This window comes from Podarcis pityusensis, assembly GCF_964106645.2.
Source record: "Podarcis pityusensis genome assembly, chromosome: 8".
NCBI classification, from domain to species: Eukaryota; Metazoa; Chordata; class Lepidosauria; order Squamata; family Lacertidae; genus Podarcis; species Podarcis pityusensis.
The window spans coordinates 27,205,628-27,228,832 of NC_138033.1; the positions used below are offsets into that span (position 1 = coordinate 27,205,628).

At 41.8% G+C, this 23,205-nt stretch overlaps 1 protein-coding gene across 1 annotated transcript in view; it reads right to left on the reverse strand.

Moving 5' to 3' along the window:
- The window catches only part of CLIC4 (chloride intracellular channel 4), a 48,470-nt gene extending 26,295 nt beyond the window's left edge, over positions 1-22,175 (reverse strand). Inside the window, exon 1 of the mRNA XM_081016840.1 lies at positions 21,821-22,175. Within this exon, the coding sequence (XP_080872966.1) occupies positions 21,821-21,895 (75 nt within the window). The 5' untranslated portion in view covers positions 21,896-22,175. The remainder of the gene's footprint in view (positions 1-21,820) is intronic.
- Between the last annotated feature and the right edge of the window lie 1,030 nt (positions 22,176-23,205).

Sequence of the window (23,205 nt, forward strand, 5' to 3'; positions counted from 1 at the left end):
CATTCCCACCACATGTGGAGATATGTACCAGGTGTGAGGCAGCGCCTCCAGCAATGTGGTGGCGCCAGGATGGATCACTGCCAGCTTCCATGGGGTTAGGTACCACCTGTATGAGTTTCAGGGTTAATTATTGCTTGCCAAGATAGAGTAAAAGGGGTTTTCCATCAGAAAATTACAAATTTTCCCTAGAAAGATCCCCTAGAGTTAGGGTAGGAAGCCTCAGGCCTAGAAATAAATATTGCCCTTGGGACTCTCCCTGGGCCACACCCCTCAGTGGTCCTGCTTCACCCTCTCCCTTGAGTGTTTTGGCCTAAACTGAATGTGTCCCTGAAGTCGGATAACCACTGGCTTTAGAATGGATTGAGTATAGCCTACTGTACTAAAGTGTGCCATCTGGCCACTTTTGCCTCTGGCCATGCCAACTACTGGTATGTGGCCCCATGGAAGATTGCCCATGAGGAAATGCAGCCCTCAGCTGAAGGAAGCTCCCCATCCTTCCCCCCGAGAGTGATCTCATTTAGCACACTTAATTTTCTTTACTAGTAAGAAGCAAAATAAGAACTTTGAAACTGCCAGACTTGTCTACTATTGTATTTGCAATTGGCATCCATCCATTGTTATGAATGAACTTATGAAATGGAAAAATAAATCACTGAAAATTTTTCCATCCCACATCACTGCCCATAATTAGAACAGGTGACTCAGTAGATAGGGTAAGGACCAGAAGGTTGCATCACAAGTAGTTTCATCCCAAGAGAAAGAGGGAGGGATCAGCCCTTTGTGTAGCATTTCCTCCAAGAGAAGAGACTAAAAAGTTTACGCCTTTGAAAGATTAAATGAAGCCTCTGTTATCATCAGCACTGTTTCAGCTCAGTAAGCAGCTGGCTAGATAGTAATTCTAATTTAATATTGAAACCTTTGGTGATATATTTAATAGAATCTGCCTGTTTAGTGGTATCACAAGGTGGGAAGGATTCAGCCAATATAACCGTGGATCAATGGCGCTAGGCAGCTTTGCAAATTGCTATTCTAGAAAAACTAACTTATCTTAAGAGAAACTGTGGGCTTGGAATATCATGTGGCAGTCTTTTCATAATTGCCTTTGTAACGCAGAGGGAAAGGAGCGAGGATGAGTTCTCTTTCCTTTTTACCAGTTCTGTTATTTTTGTACCAAACCTGCTATATTACTGTGCGTGTAATACTAGTATTTTAGAATTTATAAAGCAGTTTGATAAAGCTCACCACCTACCAGTGTGCCTTAGTTAGCTCACTGAAAAGTCAGTCCAAGATGACAGTCCAAAGATGGAACGCTTTCTACATGCATCAATATCAAGACTGGTGAAACTTGTGACCCACCAAGTTAAACACAGCTCAGAAAAGCCTCCAGGCACCTTCTGGTTTGGTGCCTGCCTAAGAATGCAAAACAGGTATACAGAGCACCATGCAAACCACAATACATGTCTGAGGGGCTGCATTTTGCTTAGTAGGTCACAACTTGTGCTGAAGGCAAGCCTACTCAACTGTGTGACCCAGAAACTCTTACCTGGGGGGGGGGGTCATGTCATGGTAGCCCTTGCTTCTCTGACACACACATGCACACTTCTTTCAGACCATGCTGTGGTGCCTCTGTACCCGGTGATATAGGTCTAAATATCTGAAGCCATATTTTAGGTATTCATTGCTTTAGTCATGTGCTTATTTGTCCAAATCCACAATGTATAAAGATAGCTTTTGCCGAAGCAAAAAAGCAGCCAGCAACTGAGAAATGGGAAGTGAGACTTACAGAAATATGAAGGCCTCTGACAAATTTAGCAGAAATGGGCAGAGACTGGAAAATCATTATGACTGTGCCAAGAACACCCAGGGATTTCCAACTCCCAAAACCAAAGGGCTGGAAAGGGCATGAAAATCTAGTCCAAACCATGCTCTCTGCATGCACTGACACACACTATTCTATAAAGCCATAAGCTCCAAGTAACCACTTCCAAACTACTATCCAGACAAGTAGCATGAATAAGCTGCTCAAACCAGATGTGCCTGAATAATAAAGTGATTGCAGGAGGACAATCTAGATGCCCCAGCAAAGTGAGTCAAGAGGAGGAAGGCATAAAGCTTTAGAAAATGCTTTATAGATTTCCAATTAGAACAAACAAACTTGCTACTTCAGTGGCAATCTTTCTCTCTCTCTTTTTTTAAAAAAGCTCCAAAACTGTCTAGCCTGCTTCACCAGATTAAGGAGATCTCTCTGGAGTATCATCTAGCCCAGGTATAGGCAAACTCGGCCCTCCAGATGTTTTGGGACTACAACTCCCATCATCCCTGACCACTGGTCCTGTTAGCTAGGGATGATGGGAGTTGTAGTCCCAAAACATCTGGAGGGCCAAGTTTGCCTATGTCTGATTCTAGCCCATGGGTGTGCAACCTATGGCCCCCCAGATGGTGTTGGACTACAACACCCATCATCCTTGGCCATTGGCCATGCTGACTGAAGCAGATGGGAGCTGAAGTTCAACATCTGGAGAACCACAGGTGGCCCACCTCTGCTCTAGCAGGTGGCCTTAACTGGCAACTGGTCTTCGTTCCATTTTAACTCTTCCCCCTTGAAGTGACATGTTGGGAAAGCAGGTCTGCCTTAATCCACCCATCATGCCTCCTGTTCTATTTTTAATCCCAAGTATTTCACATGTTTATTAAAAGGCATTATGAAGATTACTACTGATATCCCAAGAAACGAATTGCTTCTCAGGAACTACCTTGTACTTCTTGATCAACGTTGGGAAAAGGGCTGCTACTACATTCCTAAGGGAACACGAAGTTTATTAAATCCATACAGAGCTGCTTTAATGAGCCATTGGTTAGCAAACCTTTTATTAAAAAGCAAACTGTAGTGTATCCAATTGTCTAGATGAGATTAGAATTGGACTAATAAAATGACGCAAAACTTCAAAATTTAATATGAAAAAAGGGCCATAGCTCAGTGCTAGAGCATTTGCTTGGTAAAGGTCCCAGGTTCAATCCCCAAGACCACCAGGTTTGGCTCAGAGACCCCTCCTGAAATACTGGCTTCCAGTCAAATGGATCCAGTGGTTTTATATAGTACAAGGCTGTTTCCTATGTTCCTACATGGGTGGTGCTGGGACACATGGCAAAAAGCAAAACAATGCAAAATCTGGATTTAGTGTGTTTCCTCATTCCAAATTTACCGGTAATTACTGCCATCTCTAGTATAGCTGGATAACTGAAGAGAATACTACTACAAATGTTTTGGTAGGGAAGGCAAAGGAACAGGTGACAAACACAGCACCCGACAACCCACAAACGTAACACATTATTTTTCATCGTGACAAAATATCCTTTACCCATAAACAATGACATCAGTAGTTTTAAGAACAGCAGCACTTTTGTATCCCAGGATGACACAAGGGAGGGAGTTATTTTAATGCTAACAGCTTGCAGATGTAAAGCATTCTGGAGAATCTCTGGAATCTGAAACTTGTTAAGTGAAATAGTTTCCAAGAAGCACTCTTCCAAAACAGTTTTAACGCAGTGCAATACTGATGGAATACTTTTCCTGAATATTCTGGAAAGGGCAAGCTAAAATTCTAAATACTAATTAACACTATGTTACAATGAGATTCTTCCAGAAGTTCCATCATCAATATACTGCCAAAAAATAAATATTAAACATGGAGTTATTAATAATAAAAGATATAGCCCAGTTCATTTTGGCACAAAGCAATCAGGCCCTGGTTATGGTCCCCTCCCCCCCCCCCCAGCAATGGGACATCTAAACACATTTCCCAACTCCTATTCCCCAGTGTATGCACAGTACGTACATCCAGGCAGCGGGTCCAGGCAGCCAATAACAATACAATTGCTCCTACATACATCAGTCTGAGGGCCACTTTCCCTTCTGGACAACCTACAAGGGACCACAGGTCAATGGCAAGTGGAGCCAGAAACAAAAGTGGGCCCAGCAGTTTTACCTTTGAGTATTAGTTTTATTTCTACACACACACACACACACACACACACACCTCTGTCCTCTATCCAGACAAGCAAGAAGCATGATCGGAGTTCAAGGACACATCCTAGCCAGGCAAAACCACTCAAGGAGGATGCAAAGCAGGGCCTGAGGAAAGTCCCAAGGGCCAAAGGGGGAAATAAGAGAAATGAAAAAAGCAACACAAGTTGGGAATTGCAAGTATGCATCCCCCACATTAAGTATGTAACCCCCACATTATCAAAGAGCCCCCTTGTAAAGAAGAGAAAGGCAGGCAGGTTCAGGGTTAGACTATGATTGGCCCTGAACTGATCACTATTTACCCATTAACTAAATTCTTTAAAATGAGCATTTTCCTTTAATGTTAATGTCTTAGAAGATATGGAAAGCTCTCACCAAAACAATAGCTTGAATCCAAAATATAACCCAGACCTAGTTCCAGATATGAAGCCTTCAGGAAGCCACTGCATTCTTATGAACTCAGAAAGCCTTTTCCCCATCTGTAGTCCCCAAGTGTACTTTGAGCACAAACCATAAGAAGAATGTTACAGGCATGCCAAGAAAAAATTGGCTTCAGCACTCAAAACTGATTCTGTCTACATTTGAGAGCCATTTTTGCAGGATACCTGCAACCATGGCAGGTATAAAGCTTGTTAGCATCAGTTTCTGGGGAGAAAATGCCAACAAAAAAATTCTAGCTGTTTTTAAAAAGTATGTTTGAACAAAAATTAAAACAAACCAGAGTTTTGGAAGCCTGAGAACACCCAAAAGAGAATTTCGGCAGTCTTCAGGGGTTCTCAAGTAGTTAGAATCAATTGCACATTTCAGTAAAAGGAGTTCAAAAATGAGAACTCAATGAGCCATTTGAGCTACATAATTGTAAGAAATTGTGCGACAGCTATAAGAGATCTGAGACAATAATGTTAATAGTCCCATTTTCCAGAGTGTTTTATGCTTGCAGAGTAATGAAGTGGGTTGTATTTATGCACATTTATACAGCTCACTGTAGTTTTACATTAAAGTCACCTTATCCATTTCATATTGCACTTAAAACACAACAGTAAGAAGTAAAACAGAAGTCTTTCCTACTGTGGACAATAAAAAGAAAATGGGGCATATCTGAAGACTTCCTGGGAAATCTCTGTTCAAACTTGGGAGTCCTGCTGCTTCCACGTGTTCACCACCCCCTCCTCACATGGTTTAGTACAGAAGTAGAGGTTCCATATGTTACTAAGACAACACAGGCCAAGCAAATGATTTCAGCAGCAACCACAGTGACAGGTGCTTGACTCCAGTTCAATTCATTGAGCAGAAGAGGATAAACTGCCCTGAGATCTTTTGATGAAGGGTGGTATAGAAATTTAATTAATTAATCTCTTGTTGTTTTCTTAATAGAAGAAGAGGTGCTGGTACTCACCATGAAGTTGTTACAATCAGCGCCACTCTTTTTAACAACAACAACAAAAAGAGGTCCCAGTACTGTGTACCTCTGAGTACCCCCTGAAATAAAGCACCGATAATAGTAAAGTAATAATAATGAAAATGTTATCTCTACAAGCAAAATGTGGCTTCTGCAGGAGGTGGGGGAGACCTCTGCAACTGGATGCCACCTATGTTAATGGATAGATCACGTAGATTTTCTACCAGTTATACAAGGGAGCTACATATGGAAAAATAGCTCCCACAATGGGTTGGGGAATTTTTTTAAGACACCCTTGTGACCCTTTAGAACTGAACTATCAATGGGGGAAATCTAGAGCAGTAGAAGTTCTTGCTGCACATTGGTTTGCAGCAGGAGCTAATAAGCAGGGGTCAGCAATGCATTCTGGGGTCAGCAATGCATTCTGGGTCCAACACAGTCTCATATTTTCTGCATTGACTTCCCATTAAAACCTTCCTCACCCTCATTTTGATTCTCCCACTTTATATTCATATTGTCCTAGATGGTGAATCCCCTGCACAGGAAATGGAAGCTTCTCAATATTATGAAAGCACAAAGACTGATGTGCTGTGCAGTCACTGATATGAAAAGCAGCAGGCAATCTTTACCCCAGATGCTCCCATTAAAAGCAGGAACAAGCAAAGAACGTCATTGAGATATTATTTTTTTGCTAAAGGATGGGCTATAAATGTTTTAAATCAAAGTAGAGAACCTGTGGCCCACAGGCCAACCTTGGCCTGCCAGGGGGTCCAATTTGGCTCATGAGGCTATTTTCCACCCAACCTGTCCATCAGCTGCTATCACCTCTGATGCCAGCTGATGGGCAGGGCTTGACTGCACACAGACAATGGGGCCTGTTTCCTATTGGCATGCACAGATAAAGCAAATAGATCCTTTTTCTCTATTTTCCTCTGCTAAAGATCACACTGTCCAAGTAGGTTCAACTTGGAGAGAGGCAGTCCTTGACATACTTATGGTCCTGAGCTGTATAGGGCTTTAAAGTTATTGAAGGTTTTGAATGGGTAGAACGAACACTGAATTAGATGCAACTGTCAAGTTCAAATTCCTCACCATCTATGACGGCTCATTTTCTCCCAGCCTACATTACACCCCTTGAGTATTGGTGGGGGAATTCGCTAACACTGGGTGTTTGCTTTTAAGATGTGCAACGTGAGAATTTAACAAGTATGAAACTTTACAAGCAATCCTGTGTAGCAAGCATATTAACACTGCCATCACTGGAAGGTCTCTGATATTAGTGAGTTTAGTGAACTTTTACTGTTTTTTCCTGCTGTTCTTATGGTCATTACATTTTAAAGATCAACATATATGTTGTTTTTTCTTTATTAGTCATTTTAAACCTTTTGTAAATAAGAGATGATTTAATAAAATAGGTTGCCATGAGGGTCCCTCCGCCTTGTGCCAGGGTCTTGCCTTTTATGCTGTGATGAAAGCTCAAAGATTCTACATTGTACAAAACAGCAAAGCTCAGTTAACTTGATGAGTTAAACCCTACCCTAGAAACTCTTCTGCATTCCCAACTTCATCAAGGAGACAAAATAGAATCACAGGGAAAATTCATTCAACCCAGGAAGAAATTTCCTGAATTTCCTAATCAAAAACCCACCGCACTTCCAAATGCTAGCTCACCAAGAATGTGAATGCCATGAAATGATGCCTTAACAAGAATAAAATGTTTAGCATTTCTGATAAGGCAGGGTAATCGTGCCAAGGCATTTGACAAAAGGGTGGAAAGTATTTCTCAAGTACTGTGTCTCACCCACACTGAAGAAGATACTCTGGCAATTTTAATATTTTCTATTCAGCAACCAACCGATCAGGACATATGGTTAGCAAAGCCAGTGCTAGATTTTATGTTTTATGTCTCCTAACTGGTGGCATCAAATCATGGCATGTGACTTAGACTAAAGCTTGCACAGGTTTATTCCACCCAGTTTCAGGAGCCCGTGCAACACAGTCCTGGAGAGGCTTTTTGGGAGTGCAAGGAATGAGAAAATGGGGTTGCGCAATCTGTCTTCCAGTCACACAATCACTGGAAACAAGCAATACTGGCAAAACAGGGAGCCAGTTAGGCTCTATTCAGTAGAACAGGATGCCAATGCGTGGTTGTGCCTGTGGCCAAGATAATCTCCACATCCCACAAAGGGATCAAGGGTTTCAAACAGAGCACCCACCATATAAGGTAGAAACACTGCAACTTATCCAGGGGGTGGTCTCATGCAGCCCTCTGCTCCTGCTTTAAAGCAGGTAATAAAGTAATGCATGTTTCATGTACATGCCTGATAATTCATGAAGTACAATAAATCTTTTTACTCTTTGACTGGTGCATCTTCTCTTTAACTTTTACAAATTATTATCACCGCAGAGCAATGGAAGAGATTTTCCTCTTACTGTGAAAGCAAATGAAGTAGTGGAGCAGAGAGCCCATTTGCTCAGTTGCTTTAGTCATGCCCTATAGTCAAATACAAATAAACAGCAGTAAAATTCACTAGATAAGACTGCAGCAACTTTGGTCTATTAAGTTTCAATCCTACGCCTATTCTTGATCATTAGTATGCACTTCTTGCCACTTGTTCATACCATGGATTTTTAGATTCTCAAAACTTATTGATGGTGCCAAGTTCCACTATTTAGTTCTGCAGCCAGTGTGTCACACCAAGCTTTCAAGAGACTAATTGCTTCCATCTATCTCATTTCTTCCAAACAGTCAAAGAGTCAATAGACCCTTTAAAAGGACAAAAGTGCAAGTTCATGACAAATGAGGTCAATACTCCTGAAAGCATCCAAGAACTCTGCTGAAATGTGAAAGATGGAAGCTGAAGGTTAGGAGAACAGAGGTCCAAGCCCTTATAGCAAAACAGATGGCAAGCTGCATGGATACTTTACAACATCAGAAAGATTTCCTGCCAAGGTTCAGCTCTGTGCAAATCCATCTCACTGGAGAGTTACCATTTATCCACATTATGAAAAGAGAACTTACAACACTGACAGGATCCAGTACAGCAATAGACACACAATAATATTATACATCCAACATACTGCTTGGCCAAATCAACCTGTGTATCAAGACCCAAGTAGACACTGCACACAGGCACACAAACAACCCTTTAAAAAGAACAGCAACATGAAAAGGCAATTGGGACCCACATTTTCAAAAAGCCACAGGGGATGAGAAGTGACATTTGGAATGGGGATGGGAGGAAAGAGGACAAAGAAAGCAAACCCTCCTCCTGCCACTCCTCTGGAAGTGGCTTTTCCTGTTTTAAAAAGAGCTATTGGGTAATGTTACATGCATCTACATGAAAGAACTGAGCCCCAGTTTCTCCTTTAGCTTTTTAAAAATATATATTTGGTGTATACACAATCAGCTATATGTTTATGGCACACATTTCAGATAGAATGGATATCTATTAAAATAACATTTGCAGGAAGTAGTCATTCACTGCCTGCTGTGTGATACTGCTCTCAAAACTATTACGCTATACCAAGCTAGCATTTCCAGTCCGGGGGGGGGGAGGGGATGAGGCTATAGAATCATAGAATCATAGAGCTGGAAGAGACCACAAGGGCCATCGAGTCCAACCCCCTGCCAAGCAGGAAATATCTGCTTGTATTCTTGGTAGAGGAAAATATACAAAACTGCTGAGATATTTTGCACCATATTATTCCTGCCAAGCAGGAATATTATTCCTGCCAAGCAGGAATATCTGCTTGTATTCTTGGTAGAGGGAAATATACAAAACTGCTGAGATATTTTGCACCATATTATCTTTATTTAAACTCATTACGTTGGTGGAAGATTCTGATGAGCACTCGCGGCTGCCCTAGACTTCTTGTATGGAGTGTACTTTCATGACAGAAATACAATTACTGGGAGAAAATATTAAATGCAATGGAAACACTCTTTAGGAAAGACAGCTAGCTCTCCTACAGTGCACAACTAACAGCCCTTCAAAAACCAACAAGAGCCTTCCTGGACAGAGATGCTTCAACATCTGGCATTATGTCTCAAGAGAAGATCAGCTATTAAAAAAGAAAAGAAAAGCTTGCTCGTGGCTCATGAAGGAGGCTTATTGCATCCTCCTAGCACAGGTGCCAACCCTGAGGCCCTCTGACCTCACCTTGCTTCAACCACAACTCAAACGCAGCACTGCCGCACCCTCTTTTATGAGCCACTGCTGTTCTGAATTTCTCAAAAAACAAAGGTATGTAAAATAAAATATATTTATATTATTACATAATCCATCACTTTCTACCCCAAAAAAGTCTCAAAGCAACTTAGGAGAATAAATTAACCTAAGGAAGCAAAACCATGAATAGTACAGCCATCTGATCCAGTACTGTTAAATTAGTTTCAGCTAGTACATATTAAGGATATCAACAAGGTACCTGAATACATGCAGGAAACCCCTTGCATTCTTGCCCTTTGCCCTCATGACTGGTAAAATTAAGCAGGAAGGGAATAAACAGTTGGGCCAGAGAGATTATTAATGCCACATTGGAAAGGGCACTGAAAGAGGCAGTGGGAAGACTTCTCCTTAAGAAATCCTCCATGGATCTGGAATATCTGACAATCATACCAGTCACTAATGTCCCTTTCCTGGGAAAGGTTATTGGGTGGGTGGGTTCAAGCCAGCTCCACACACTCTGAGATGAAACTGGGTTTTTTAGATCCATTTCAATTGGTGTTTGGGCTCAGTTTTGTATGATATCCTGTATCAAAAGGGAGCTAGGGGGAGTATACCTACAATATTACAATCTAAATTCTACAGTAACACTGGGGAGTATACCTACAATATTACAATCTAAATTCTACAGTAACACTGGGGAGTATACCTACAATATTACAATCTAAATTCTACAGTAACACTTCTAAAACTTCACTTTGATAACATCTGAAGTGCTATGCAGAGGCTAGATAATAAGTAGTTTAACACTGAACACCACTTCATAGAAGCCCCAAAGCTTTATTGACAGAACAGGTTAACAATGTTTACTAAATACACTAGATAATAGGTATGATGCAGTAATTTGCAGGGGTGGTTACTACAACCATCAGCTCTGCTGAGACCCCAGCAACTTCTGGCTCTTCCTCTCCTTTGAACTGTTTACATTCCACCTAGTCCTTACTAGAGCTTTAACTAACAAGTGCCTGAGCTTGCTTTTTCCCTCCTCCCTCACAATCCCTTTTCCTTCTGCATCATGGATGCAAGCCTGAGAGCAGGGAATGTTTTCTAGTTTCTCTTTGTGGGGCACTCTGGAAACCATTTTTTACTAAGTGATATAAAAATGCTTATAGTAAGCATCATCCTAGGTATATCCATCCAGAATGTACCCAGAGTCTCATTTGTTGGTGGGGACCTGAGCTCATATTCCCAGCTCAGCCTTGAAGCTTACTGAATGGCCTTGAGCAAATACCTTTCACGTCTGAAGTAGCTCACAAGGTGGTTATGAGTATCAACGCTCCATAATCCTACCTAAATGGCAACAGCACAGTCTACCACCATTGCAGAAGTCCCACAGTGCCTCAGAGTATATCTGGCTTTTGACTGCCATGAAGAGCTACATTTCTGCAGTATAATGAAACAGTTGTCTAGACTCCTTTTATGTTACCAAGCTCAAATTCAAACACTGCAGTGTTCCAAGTGGAAAGATTATGAAATTGCCAAAATGGTTGTCTGCTGTCAAATTTGCTTTATATTTAAGAGCTACTTTGGATTCAATGTTACACATTACCAAGGGCTCTGAAGAGCTATTGTCCAAGAACTTTGCTCCTTTGAGCTAGTTAGCACAGTACAGTATGTGCTTTGGCAGTAGCACAACCCCTTCCCCTCCAAGGACTCACTGCAAATGCAAGAGAAGCTTACAATTACATATTGGAAGAGAAGGAAAATTCCCTCCCACTACCCTGAACCACTGGGCATTGGGGAGGGGAAATTATTAATACAGCCAATTATTCATACAGCCTTGTAGCTTTCTTAATATCAGAACATCTTTTGTGAAGGTCTTCTACAATCTTTTTATATGAACAAAGAATAATTTAGAATGCTTTTTATATGAACAAAGAATAATTTAGAATAAGGAACCTATAAGCAGATCAATCTGGTTTACGGCTCTTGGGAGAGTCATTTGCTTAGGGCCAAAGCTAGACATGACAATACATTATTAATTTACTGCAAACTCATGAAAATGTAAGTATGTGGGTATACAGAATTTCAACTAAAACCAACTTTAGACTGAAAATTAGTTTCAACAGGAGTCTTTTATGTTTTAAGTAGACATCTCGATGAAGATGTCAACCCAGTGTGTGGCAGTTGTGAAAAAGGCAAATTCCATGCTAGAGATCATTAGGAAAAGAATTGAAAATAAAACTGTCAGTAACATAATGCCATTACAGTATCTAGTTTGAACCTTTAAAGACAAACTGGTTGTTATTAGGTCCAGCATGTTATCCTTAGTTCACCCTTGGTGAAGACAGGACAAAAATCAGAGCTAAATTAAAATTAGCAACTTAAGAAAGTGACTTCCACCAGATAACAGAAACCCTTCCCATGACTTTGGAGGGATGAGCTATAAAAATAAAGGATTTCATCCAGCAGCTGTCTAGGGAGAAATTGGCAGAGAAAATCTGAACTCAGTTTCAGCGTAACACTTTTAATTATCATTTTACTGATGTCTGCCTATTGTATTTAATTCTTTTGTGGGTAGTATGCTATCCCTGGAATCAATACGGGTGGTAGGAAAAAAGACAAGTAAAATGTAGTCTTAAAACATTTAAGTTTTAGTTATTTCATGTGTTTTACCTAATACAGAATACAGTGGTACCTCGGGTTAAGTACTTAATTCGTTCCGGAGGTCCATTCTTAACCTGAAACTGTTCTTAACCTGAAGCACCACTTTAGCTAATGGGGCCTCCTGCAGCCGCCGCGCCACCGGAGCACGATTTCTGTTCTCATCCTGAAGCAAAGTTCTTAACCTGAAGCACTATTTCTGGGTTAGCGGAGTCTGTAACCTGAAGCATATGTAACCTGAAGCGTATATAACCTGAGGTACCACTGTAGTATGGTATACCTTTCATGAATTAGTTTAGATGCAAAGTTCTGTACAGAAAAAATATTCTGAGATACCCAAAGGCAGTTCTCTTGAACCATCACAGCCTCAAGTATTCATATTCACTGTGCGTTCTGCGCCTAGGATACAGTGCCTAGTCAAAACAGTTCAATATGTCAAAGCAGTACTTTAGAAAAACTAAGAAAATGCAGGTGTATTAACCAGCACTGCAGCAACAGATGTGCCCATATATTGGTGCAACTGCTACAAACACCTATCAGTAGCACCCATCTGAATGTCAACAGTACCTTTGAAAAGGAGCATGAGTGTATTCATGTTTTTTATATATAGAAAAAACCTGCATACCATTTCCCTTAGAAGCTAAAAGAATACAGTCAGATTTTTGCTAAGGAAGGTAAAGACTTCTGCCTCTAAAGACACTTCTCTTGCACCAGAAAAATAGCTAACAGTACACAGCAGCACAGGACTCCCAAACTTAAATCAACAAAGTGACAAGGTTCATTGGGTGGCCTTTGGCAAGACAGTATATCAACCTGACCTATTTAGCTTCACAACTGTAAAGCTTTGCACAGTGAAAAGTGTTCTAGACATTTTAAAGCCATGTTTGGCTCAGCTTTATTTTTAGCAGAATTCAGTATTTTAAACTACTTTTGTTTATTTAAAATAAACCCACAAAGTATGCAACAAACTAGTGGACATTAATGGCAAGAGAAAAACATTCAAGTAGGAGAGGAAAGAGGCAGAAGGCCATCCAACAACAGTGGCTGATCTCATTGCAGTCTTGAAAATTCACAGATGTGACTTCACTCCTGAGTTCTACTCCTATATTTAGTTTATGCCTAATATGGATGTCAAGTCCAGGACATACCACTACTTCCTTTCTCCGAGTAAAGAAACCTCCTCACCCTTTGTTTAGCCAACAGTGGAAAGATTAAATGATGACTTTAGGGAGAAGAACTGCAGAAAGTTGTAATTAACTGTGAGTCTGATTTATGCTTAGGGTTGAAATTGGAAACTCAATGTCCAATTTCTTACAATCAATTAATGAGACTACTAAAAAGTTCTCCTGGGCAATCATACGGTTAAGAAACTCATTTCCAGGTCAGCAGTTGAACAGAGGCAGCTCCACAATAAAAACAGAACTGTCTACTTGGACGACATATTATAATTAAGTCACTGACTTAGGAAGTTTGTTTTCCCTAGGCTCCAACTGCCTGCAGTCATGAGAAGTAATGCTGTTTTCACTAGTTACTCTTTGGTTGAGCAGGGCATTCGACTGGGGAACAACAATAGTCAAAATGCACCGTCAGAATCCAAACACACCCTCTCTGCATTTCTGTGTAGCGCACAGGGCTCTTAAAGTTCATGTTCTCTAGCCCTCAATTATTAAGAGAAGCTTGAAAATTTAAATACAAACACGAAGACTGAATATAATAAAATGCCATCAAAATGCATCTGTTCTAACCTCATAAGTTAAGCACATATCAGAAAGTGTAAAGGTTTATTTAGTTTCACAAGACATTTTGACATAGTAATGTAAGGGCATGACCCAGCCAAAGTTAATCACTTAAGCTCCTTTGGTTTCAATGGGAGAGAACACCACTATGTTTCCAGGCAAGTCAAAGTGCTGTCTTTGATCTTTAAAACCCATTGCAGTCCTCCTTACTATGAATACAGCAAATGATATATCCTCCTATATGCACCCTACTGTGCACTGAGATTTGACAGAGGCCCCACTATGGGCTTCTCAATCTAAGGCCTTCTTCATGACAGCCCTGGACTCCTTACCGAAGCTTGCTAGCTCTTTACATGCATTGGGGGAGATGGCTTAAAACTAGGGGTGGTGAACCTGTGGCCCTCCAGATATTATTGGATCATAGCTCCTATCATTCCTGACCACTGGCTGTGCTGCCTGGGACTGTTGGGAATTAGAGTGCAGTAACATCTGGAGGGCTGCAGGTTCCTCATTCCTGGTTCAGGGTTTCCTTTTAAAGATGGCTTTCCCTCCTTGATGGAAATGTAAGCAATTGTTTTCATTTGCTACTGGAGTTTGTCTTATGCTGCAGTCTAGTTTTTATTTGATACTGCATGATTTTGTATCATTATTAAGCTGCTTCAGGGCACGTATTTTGTGAAACCAGATATAAACAAACCGCTGTAGGTCAGCTCTCATCAAAACTATACTGGTTATATATGTTAATGACATACACCTAAATACTGTTCATTTGTATTGTTTTACTAATATATTTGCACAAGTCTAATATATTTGCACCGCAAACAAAAGTTAAACTAACCCTTTCTATGAAAACATTGTCTTCATCTTCAAAGCCCTGTAAAAACAATTGCTTATGACAGAGTCCTCAGTTGCATTAACAAAGCTACTATAAATAGGAACACTAAAGCAGGATATACCAAGAGCAAAGCAACTCCTCGCAGCTTCACAAGCTCTCTGAACTTGCTGAAGTACTACTGTCAGCTCATATCAAACAGATCACACATAAAAACACCAAAAAACCTACTATCAAAACAAAAAAACAAAAAAAACCACCTACTATCTAAAGGAAACTTAGTTTTATGGCTGATTTGAGTAAACTTAGTCATTTTTTGCATTTTCAGGCTGGCAAGAACTAACTAGGGCAACTAAAAGGTTTCACAAGCACCTGAAATTATTGCACCAAAACGAAGAGGAACAAATTTATTGTAGCATAAATGTTTATGGATTAAATGTCTTGGGACAGTATCCAAAACTATGTGAGGGAACTTTCCCCCATACACTGAAATTTCCTCTTCCTTTCCTCAATCCAAATCTATTCTAGAGGATCCTCCAACTCTTCAAGAAGAATTTGGGTGGCCCACCAAGGAAAGACAGGGTGGGGAAGTTCTAATGTGTAGGAAGAAGCCTGTTCCACTGATGTCTGGACAGTGTGGGTTCTAACGCTTAAGTCTTTAAACGTGCCACAAATCGTTGTTCTTTTTTCCTGCAAGAGACTAGACACAGCTACTCTGCAAATAGAAATTCTTACACAAGAGTACTGAAAGACGTAAGCTACAAGTCAACTTTCAGATAAACTGGAAATAAGACACCACGTGCTTATAACTTATAAGGTTCTATAATTTAAAACCAGGTTCTTCACAAAGGAAACTACAGCTTAGCACTCAAAATGCAAGCCATTGTGAATAAGCATTCTTCTCAAACATTTACATGCTTTATACAAGATCTGGTACTTGAAGTTTCTGCAAGGACTGGGTTATGGAGATAAGGACAAGCCATGTTATTCTGTTTCCAGTCACCTCCTGTATGGTAACTTCACTATGACAACTACAGCAACTAGATGTATTGCTTTATAAACACCAAACAAGTGCAACCAGAGAGCCTCACAAATCCAAGCCTTGTTCGCTGAAGACACTCAGACAACGAATAGCTTCAGTCATGACTAATTTAGATGCTGCAGGTGAACAAAGTGTAATAGGCTTTTCCTCCATCAATGTCAGGAATGGATGTCAAAAGGTGAAAAAATTCCAAGCCAGACCTTAAAAGCCTGGCTCCCTCCTCCAGAAGACCTGACCTGGAACTTGAGGCACTTCAGGTGACAGTACCTTCTCAACTATGACTAGTATACCAATACTGTCTCAAGCTGCCCACTGAAAGATTAGCTGGTGCCATGGGCTCTCCTGCTCACTTTTCAAAGAAGAGCCAGCCAGTTTATACAAGTGTTCCACTTTTCATCAATTCACATAAGATTAACAGCCAAGTAAGTTTCCAGCCTGCCCAAACTGTGTTTGCTGCCACTTCTAATGTATACTCACTGGCAAAACTTACCCTTTCCTTGGCAGCTGCAAGACAAAGCAAGAGCATAAGCCAACCTTGGCCAATAGTGCTTATGCCACAGTCAGAAAAAGATCACAGTTGTAGAAGCTTGGTGCAAACATAATGTACTATCGGCTGCATACTTCAGAAGTAAGTTATATGCATATAGACGTGTGCAAATCATTCAGGAGACCTTTCTACATAGCCCAGGTGTATGTTAAGACTTACTGAAGTCAATGGAACTACTCATGAGTGACTTTGCAGAAATTGCCCATATCTGGGATGCCCACCAAAAATTAAAAAATTATGCAGGAGCGAATAGACAAATCCTGCCACTGACATTTGTACAAGCATCACATATGGCACTCTGGACATTCCTTCAAAACAGAGCAGCACCTTTGCCCACCTTGCCTTCATGAATGTCTGGGACGTATGTGAGAAGTTGGGTTCTTTCCTACAGTTTCTGCTGATACTGATGTGTGGCTGAAATGTCAATACCAAATACCAGATGACACCAACCAAGTTTACCTGCATGACTGACAGAACAGAGCTGTATTTTCTCCCCTTGTCTGGATAATGGCACTTGACCTAGCCGGCTACTTGCAGCTGTGCCCAATGTGGTCCAAATCCTTCATAAATTGTATCTTCTTTTGAACTTCAACATAACAATATATTCTCCAATATATTACCAATTGCATTTGTTATAGCAATAAATCCCAGAATCATGGAAGAAACACCAAGAGAGGAAATAAGCAGTGTGTTTTCATTTCTAGCATTGCTGTCAGAAAATAATCTTATCAAGAGGTCTGGCTTGCCATCAAAATAATCCCATTAGGCACCGTCCTCATGCCAGGTGCAGCTCTCTCACTAAAGCATAATCTTGTAAAAAAAATACTTTACCTGACTGAGAAATGGTTAGGAAACACAAGCAGGTTATCACATATTTGGGAGCGAGAAGCATCAAGCCCAGGGCCATGGGTGGCCATACTCAAATTTTAACTAGGGGAGTAGGCTCTTCAGCTCACAAATGTGGAAGGTGGAACCTGAACAGTAGCAGGCAGAGGTTCCTGCATTTATACCAGACCTGGGCAACCCAGAGATTTTTGTGCTGCCTGCCTATTGAAGGGCCCAGGATTGCTCTCTTGTATCTTGTTTTATGTGGTGAACAGTGATTTGAACTTGCACTTAAATCTGTTCAGTCAAAAACTTATTAGACCCTTTGGTATTCTCCTGGACTAGAGAATGATCCATCCAATCCACCTTCACAAGGTTGTAATATAGACAATAGCCATCCAGGCTGCACAGTGCCTATTGAGGGCAATACTGGAATTTAGCTTTTCAGCAACATTCTACAGGCTACAGGAAAATATTTGCCGTATATTCATTATATGCAAGCCTTTAATTCTACAAGGTTCTATTTAGGTGTTTTAAATATCCCTGCTAGACATTGGAAGCAACTCTGCTTTATCAATTATACATGGGCTTTTTCTAGGAAGCTCTTAGGGAATGAAATCTATTAACTGCTTCTGTTTAATCAGCACTAAGATGCAAATATTTGCACTGCAAGTTAACATGGACTTCAGGCAGACCAGAGGCACTGACTGAAGGCACAAACTTAGGTTATTAATTACCGCAGACCACCAACGTAAGTGCTATAAGCAATGCTGCATTTCAACTATGCATCTAGTTTGCTTTGCAAACATGGTTTAGAGCGGGAAGAGGCCATGAATTGTAGCAGCACCAGTGTAAATATTTTTCTTTCACAGGCACTACAGAAATTGCAATGATTATGCTTAACCACTTTGTTGGAAACTAGCAACTTCCATCTGTTTTGGTCCCCTAGAGATATAATCCACTAAAAAAATCTAGTTGGTTTGTAGACCAGCTTTTTATAAATTCTGTTCAAGGTTTACTTAACGTGTTCATTCCCGAGTTTAAGCCTGGCTGCTGCTGTTCTTTGTGTGCCGATCACACTGATACAGGCATTTAAACATAGGTATTAGTACAGATTCCCAATGAAATAAACTGTTTGCTTAGGATAGGTTCAATCCATGCATTGTATACATGTATAATTAAGCTGCTCTTGAACTTGGCTTAGAACACTTGTAACAATTTCCTTTGAACACTCGAGTGGCTACATTTGAACAATCATGTCTCAGCTTAATAAACAAAGATATGCACAAATTTCATTTATTTCAGAAATGTTTTATACTACTCTTCAGCCAGAGGCTAGCAGAGCAGCTTATAAACCTGGTATTCAAGCTTGAAATGATCAACACAAAGAGAAAATGGATTAGGAGGATGAAACCTGAATTTGCTTGTTTTCATGTTCTTAGTTACAAGTTGTTCTAATGACCAGCTGTTTGTTAATTCAAGGAGATGAGACACAGGTGCCAGAAGCTGCTGGTCTCTCAGCTGCACTGATGTAGTGGCCCTGACTCACTTCTCCTCCCTCCTCTGCTACAGCCTGATGTAATGACTATTGGGTCCAGACATAGCATCCAGACATAGCCATTTGCTCCTCCTTATGCAAGTAAGGAAACCAGGAGGCCTCTATTAACCATAGCTTCCTGATGTATCTGAACCAGGAACTATGGACAATGGCTTCCAACAATCCAAAATATGGAAGCCAACTTTAAACCATGGCTCCTTATTCTGTCCTGTTTGGAAGCTATAAACCATGGTTACTAGTTCAGATGCACCAGGAAGCTGTGGTCAACTGAATTCTTGGCTTGTTTCCACACTCATGCAAGAGAGAAAAGTAAAGCAGCTGCATTAAACTCATGCATTTCCAACCTTAAGCTAAGATTTGCATCAATCCGAATACAGTCATTGCCAAATTCTTATATGGGCCAGTCCAGGTAATGTGTGACAGAAGATTCAAACAATTCATAGCTTATTGGAAGTTATGAGAACACTCATTCCTCCAGCTGACTCTTCTCATAGCTAGTATGATCAAAGCTGCTTTCACAACGTTCTATTCAAATTTTAAAAATCATTGCCCAGCCCCTGAAAAGTCATGAGACGAGCCTAGACATGTAGTTAAAGAAGGCTAATGATTCCTGTTTTTAATACATTATCACTTTTCCACAATAGAAGGGATGTAAAAGATGTGATCCTCCAGTCCCTGGATTCCTCAGGGCTGGTACATTCCCGATGACAATATGAGTGTGGAACAGATTGTGCGATAAGGCTCTTGTTTACAAGTCAAAAGCTTTCAAAACTCCAAAATATGTGTCTTCATATTTAAAAAGAACCATGCCTTTTAAAATGATCCCATGTAGCTCATTATTCCCCCCCAAAAAACCAGCATTGCAGAAGTAGAAGAAAGAAATCAAGCAAACACTTTTTACACTATCTCCAACAGCAACTGAGTAATGGACTATTCATAGCTTGTATGAAGTAGTATTTCAAAAAAAAAAAAAATGACTTCATCCAGATTCAGTCAAGTTGCCACCTCTTATTCCCAGCCCAAGACTTCTGCTCTGAGTGAGAGGGAGCTAAGAATGAGTATTACAGAAGCAGGGAAGAATGCAGAAAACAGGAAGATTTTATTACTGGAGCACTTGGAAACAGCTCTTGCTTTGAAAAATACACTTCTCATAATAAAAAAGTTTTAGTAAATGTTAAGGCCAGAGTATGTGGTAAAACCGAACAAGGCAAGGTTGAGACCAAAGCACACTCCCCAAAGGCCATTTTTATATATCATTTGATGTACTCTCGACCCTACTGGAAACCAGAAATGTTTATGATTTTATTTATGGAACCAAGTCTTTATCCTCTCTGAAATGATGTCCACTATTAACTTGTTATAGGGAAATGAACAGGAAACAGAAGAGTGAAACTGAATGGAAAGAAGGAAGATTTGCATCTATAACTTAACTTTGCAAAACAGGAGTCTCTTTCAGAATACTGCACATAGTGATCAACACATCATAAAAATTGGAAGAAGTAGTTTGCAGATTATGACATATGTGATTTAGCTGGTTCCTAAGTCTACAGCTACAGAATCTTTGAAAAGAGGTAGGTAGAGAAGTGCCTGGACAGGCTAGCTGCAGGGGCAGGGGGACCTCCCTCTGTGAAAAAGCTAACAAGACAATAGAATCTTCAAATTGGAGATCATGTATGATGTGAAGGATGCCCAAAATCAAACAAGGAAAGAGGACTGAATATACAAACCAAGTACAGTGGTACCTTGGGTTACATACGCTTCAGGTTACATATACTTCAGGTTACAGACTCCACTAACCCAGAAATATTACCTCGGGTTAAGAACTTTGCTTCAGGATGAGAACAGAAATCGCGCAGCGGCGGCGGCAGGAGGCCCCATTAGCTAAAGTGGTGCTTCAGGTTAAGAACAGTTTCAGGTTAAGAACGGACCTCCAGAACGAATTAAGTACATAACCAGAGGTACCACTGTATAGACAACCTTCAGGGGATATATGGGTTAGACTGGAAGACAACTAAGGATTAGCTGAGGAATGTTGGGATGGAAGGACGCATGTCACAAAATCGAAAGACCTGCAGGGGAAAAGCTTTCCGACCCCATCACCAAACTGACAAATTGCACGACCGAATTGTATTTTTATGAAGAATGTGCAGCAGAACCCACAGAGAAAGAGGGATATGAGAAGTCAGTGTCAGGCTGATCAGTACCCATGCTATTTATAAAGTTCTAGTCTTCATTTCTATAATAAAGTATGGAATAATCTGTACAGTATCTTAGCCAACAGGTTTAAAGGCACAGAAATGAAGAGATGACTGTGTGGAAGGGCAAGGAGAATCTGTCCATACAACACACATTGTTTTGCTGCTTCCACAATTTCCTTGTCTTATACTCAACCCACGGAACACTTCCTTGGAAATTAAATCCCGCTGAGTTCACTGGGAATTATTTCCAAATACCCACGCACAGAACCAGACTGCCCCTCCCCAAACTCCTGCTCTGGACACAGCCTCTCCTGGAGAGGGAACGCCATAGGGAAATGCTGAGATTGAGAACTGCTGTGGGGTATTGCAGAAAGCAAAGTCGACTCCCTCAACGAGGAAAAGAGAGGGAGCGGCCCCCACCATGGACTATAAGCCAGCTGCTCAGCCCCCACTCCCTTGCCTTAGAGATCTTCAACGGGCTCTTTCGCCGAGTATGTAGAAGCTGAAGGTTAAGACCAAGGATGAGAGCAAGAAATGACACATCCGAGGCACCTCGCCCTATTTCTGTTCCCAGGCACCAAATTTGCATGCGGCTTCTACTGCCATAATGTTTTGTAAGCCGCTTTGAGAGCCCCCCGGGATTATAATAGAGTGGACCCAGGAGCGTGCATGAGAAATACCATGGCGATGTGGAGTAAGGCGAGTCAAGTTGACTACCTCAATAAGGAGCAGGGATGAACCACACACTACCCGGGGGGGGGGGCGCTGCTTAATAAAGGCTGGGGGGGAGGAGGGAAGCACACCACCCCCAAGGAGCACCTTTTACCTTGACGAAGAGCTCGATGAGAGGCTGCTTGTCGCCCTCTTCCTTCACCCCGTTGACCGGCACCGAGAGCGCCATGCTCTGTCCTCTTCGCTCGGCCACCCGCTCTGCGTGGAGACTGACCGGCGGCGACGCCCTGCGAGCAAGCGAGAAAACTCCTCCCTTCACTCACTCACTCACTCACTCGGCCGGTCCTTCGCTCGCCTGCCCGTCTGGCTCCCCCTCACGGCTTGTGCGAGCGCGCCGGCGACTGCGAGGGAGGGAGGGAGCGCCCCGCGGATTCCGCTCTTTCTCTCTCTCTCCCTGCCTCCTGGGCTTCAGCGCCGTCGAACAAGGCGGGACCGCGACTGAAGAGCCGTTTCGAGAGACGCCGCCTATTTATACTAAGGGGCGGGGATTGAGCCGCGAAAGGGGCGTGGCAGACCGCCGGGAGGGGTGCAGGGAGCAAGCGAGGAAACAAACAGCGACGGATGAAGGTTGGGAAGACGCCGCCTAATAATATTTGTCGGGTGCCAGGGCGGGGCCTGTGCGGTGAAGGAGGCGTGGCTTAGGACATCAACCCGCCCCCGGCGGCAAAGAGGCGGGACTCTGACGATAGAGAAGCACCTTATGATCCTATGGACGTGGGTGTGGCCAGAGCAGGGTGGGCGTGTTTTAGGGGAAAGAGGGGGCGTGACTGTAGTGGGGAGACTCCCCGACTAAACCCCGGCGAGGGGAAAGAGGGGGTGTTGCTTGACTTTGTTGTGCGCGCGCGCTGCTGAGCAGGGGGAGCGTTTGTCTTGGCTGGTGATAGGGAGGGTTACGATGCGAAGGAGCGAGGGCTGTGGTGCGGGTGAAGGTCTCCTTGCATGAAACTCAGGAACAAGTTTCTAGTCCACGTGTTTGTCTATTCATACCCTTCCGTTTTAATGTAAACTTGGCACAGAATCAGTATCAAATTAAAAGATTAACAAAAATAACAAATCCACAAAATCAAACCATTTCCAGGGGGATAGCTGCGCCAGTCATTTGCAGCAAACACCATAGAACCTTGTGACCTCTTAACAAATTTATTCGTGCATAAGCTTTCATAGACTTAAGACCGTTGTTATTGTTACTATTTATTTCATGAATTGCTACCCGCAAAGCATCCCAAAGCCCCTGGCAATGGGAAACGGGTTCCAGCAGCATCTGGCAGCACACAACTGCCTCCCCATTGCTATGGTCTTCAGCCAGCATACCTGAAGGTATAGGGTGGTATACTAATTAATAACAACACTTTAAGGCAAGTGGTTTTCAACCAGTGTGCCGTGGCACCTGGGATGCCTTGAAGATGGTCCCTCTTCCCTTCCTCCTCTGATGCCTTCTCACCTCTCTGCCTCCCAAAGGCTTGCACAGCTGTTTGTTGC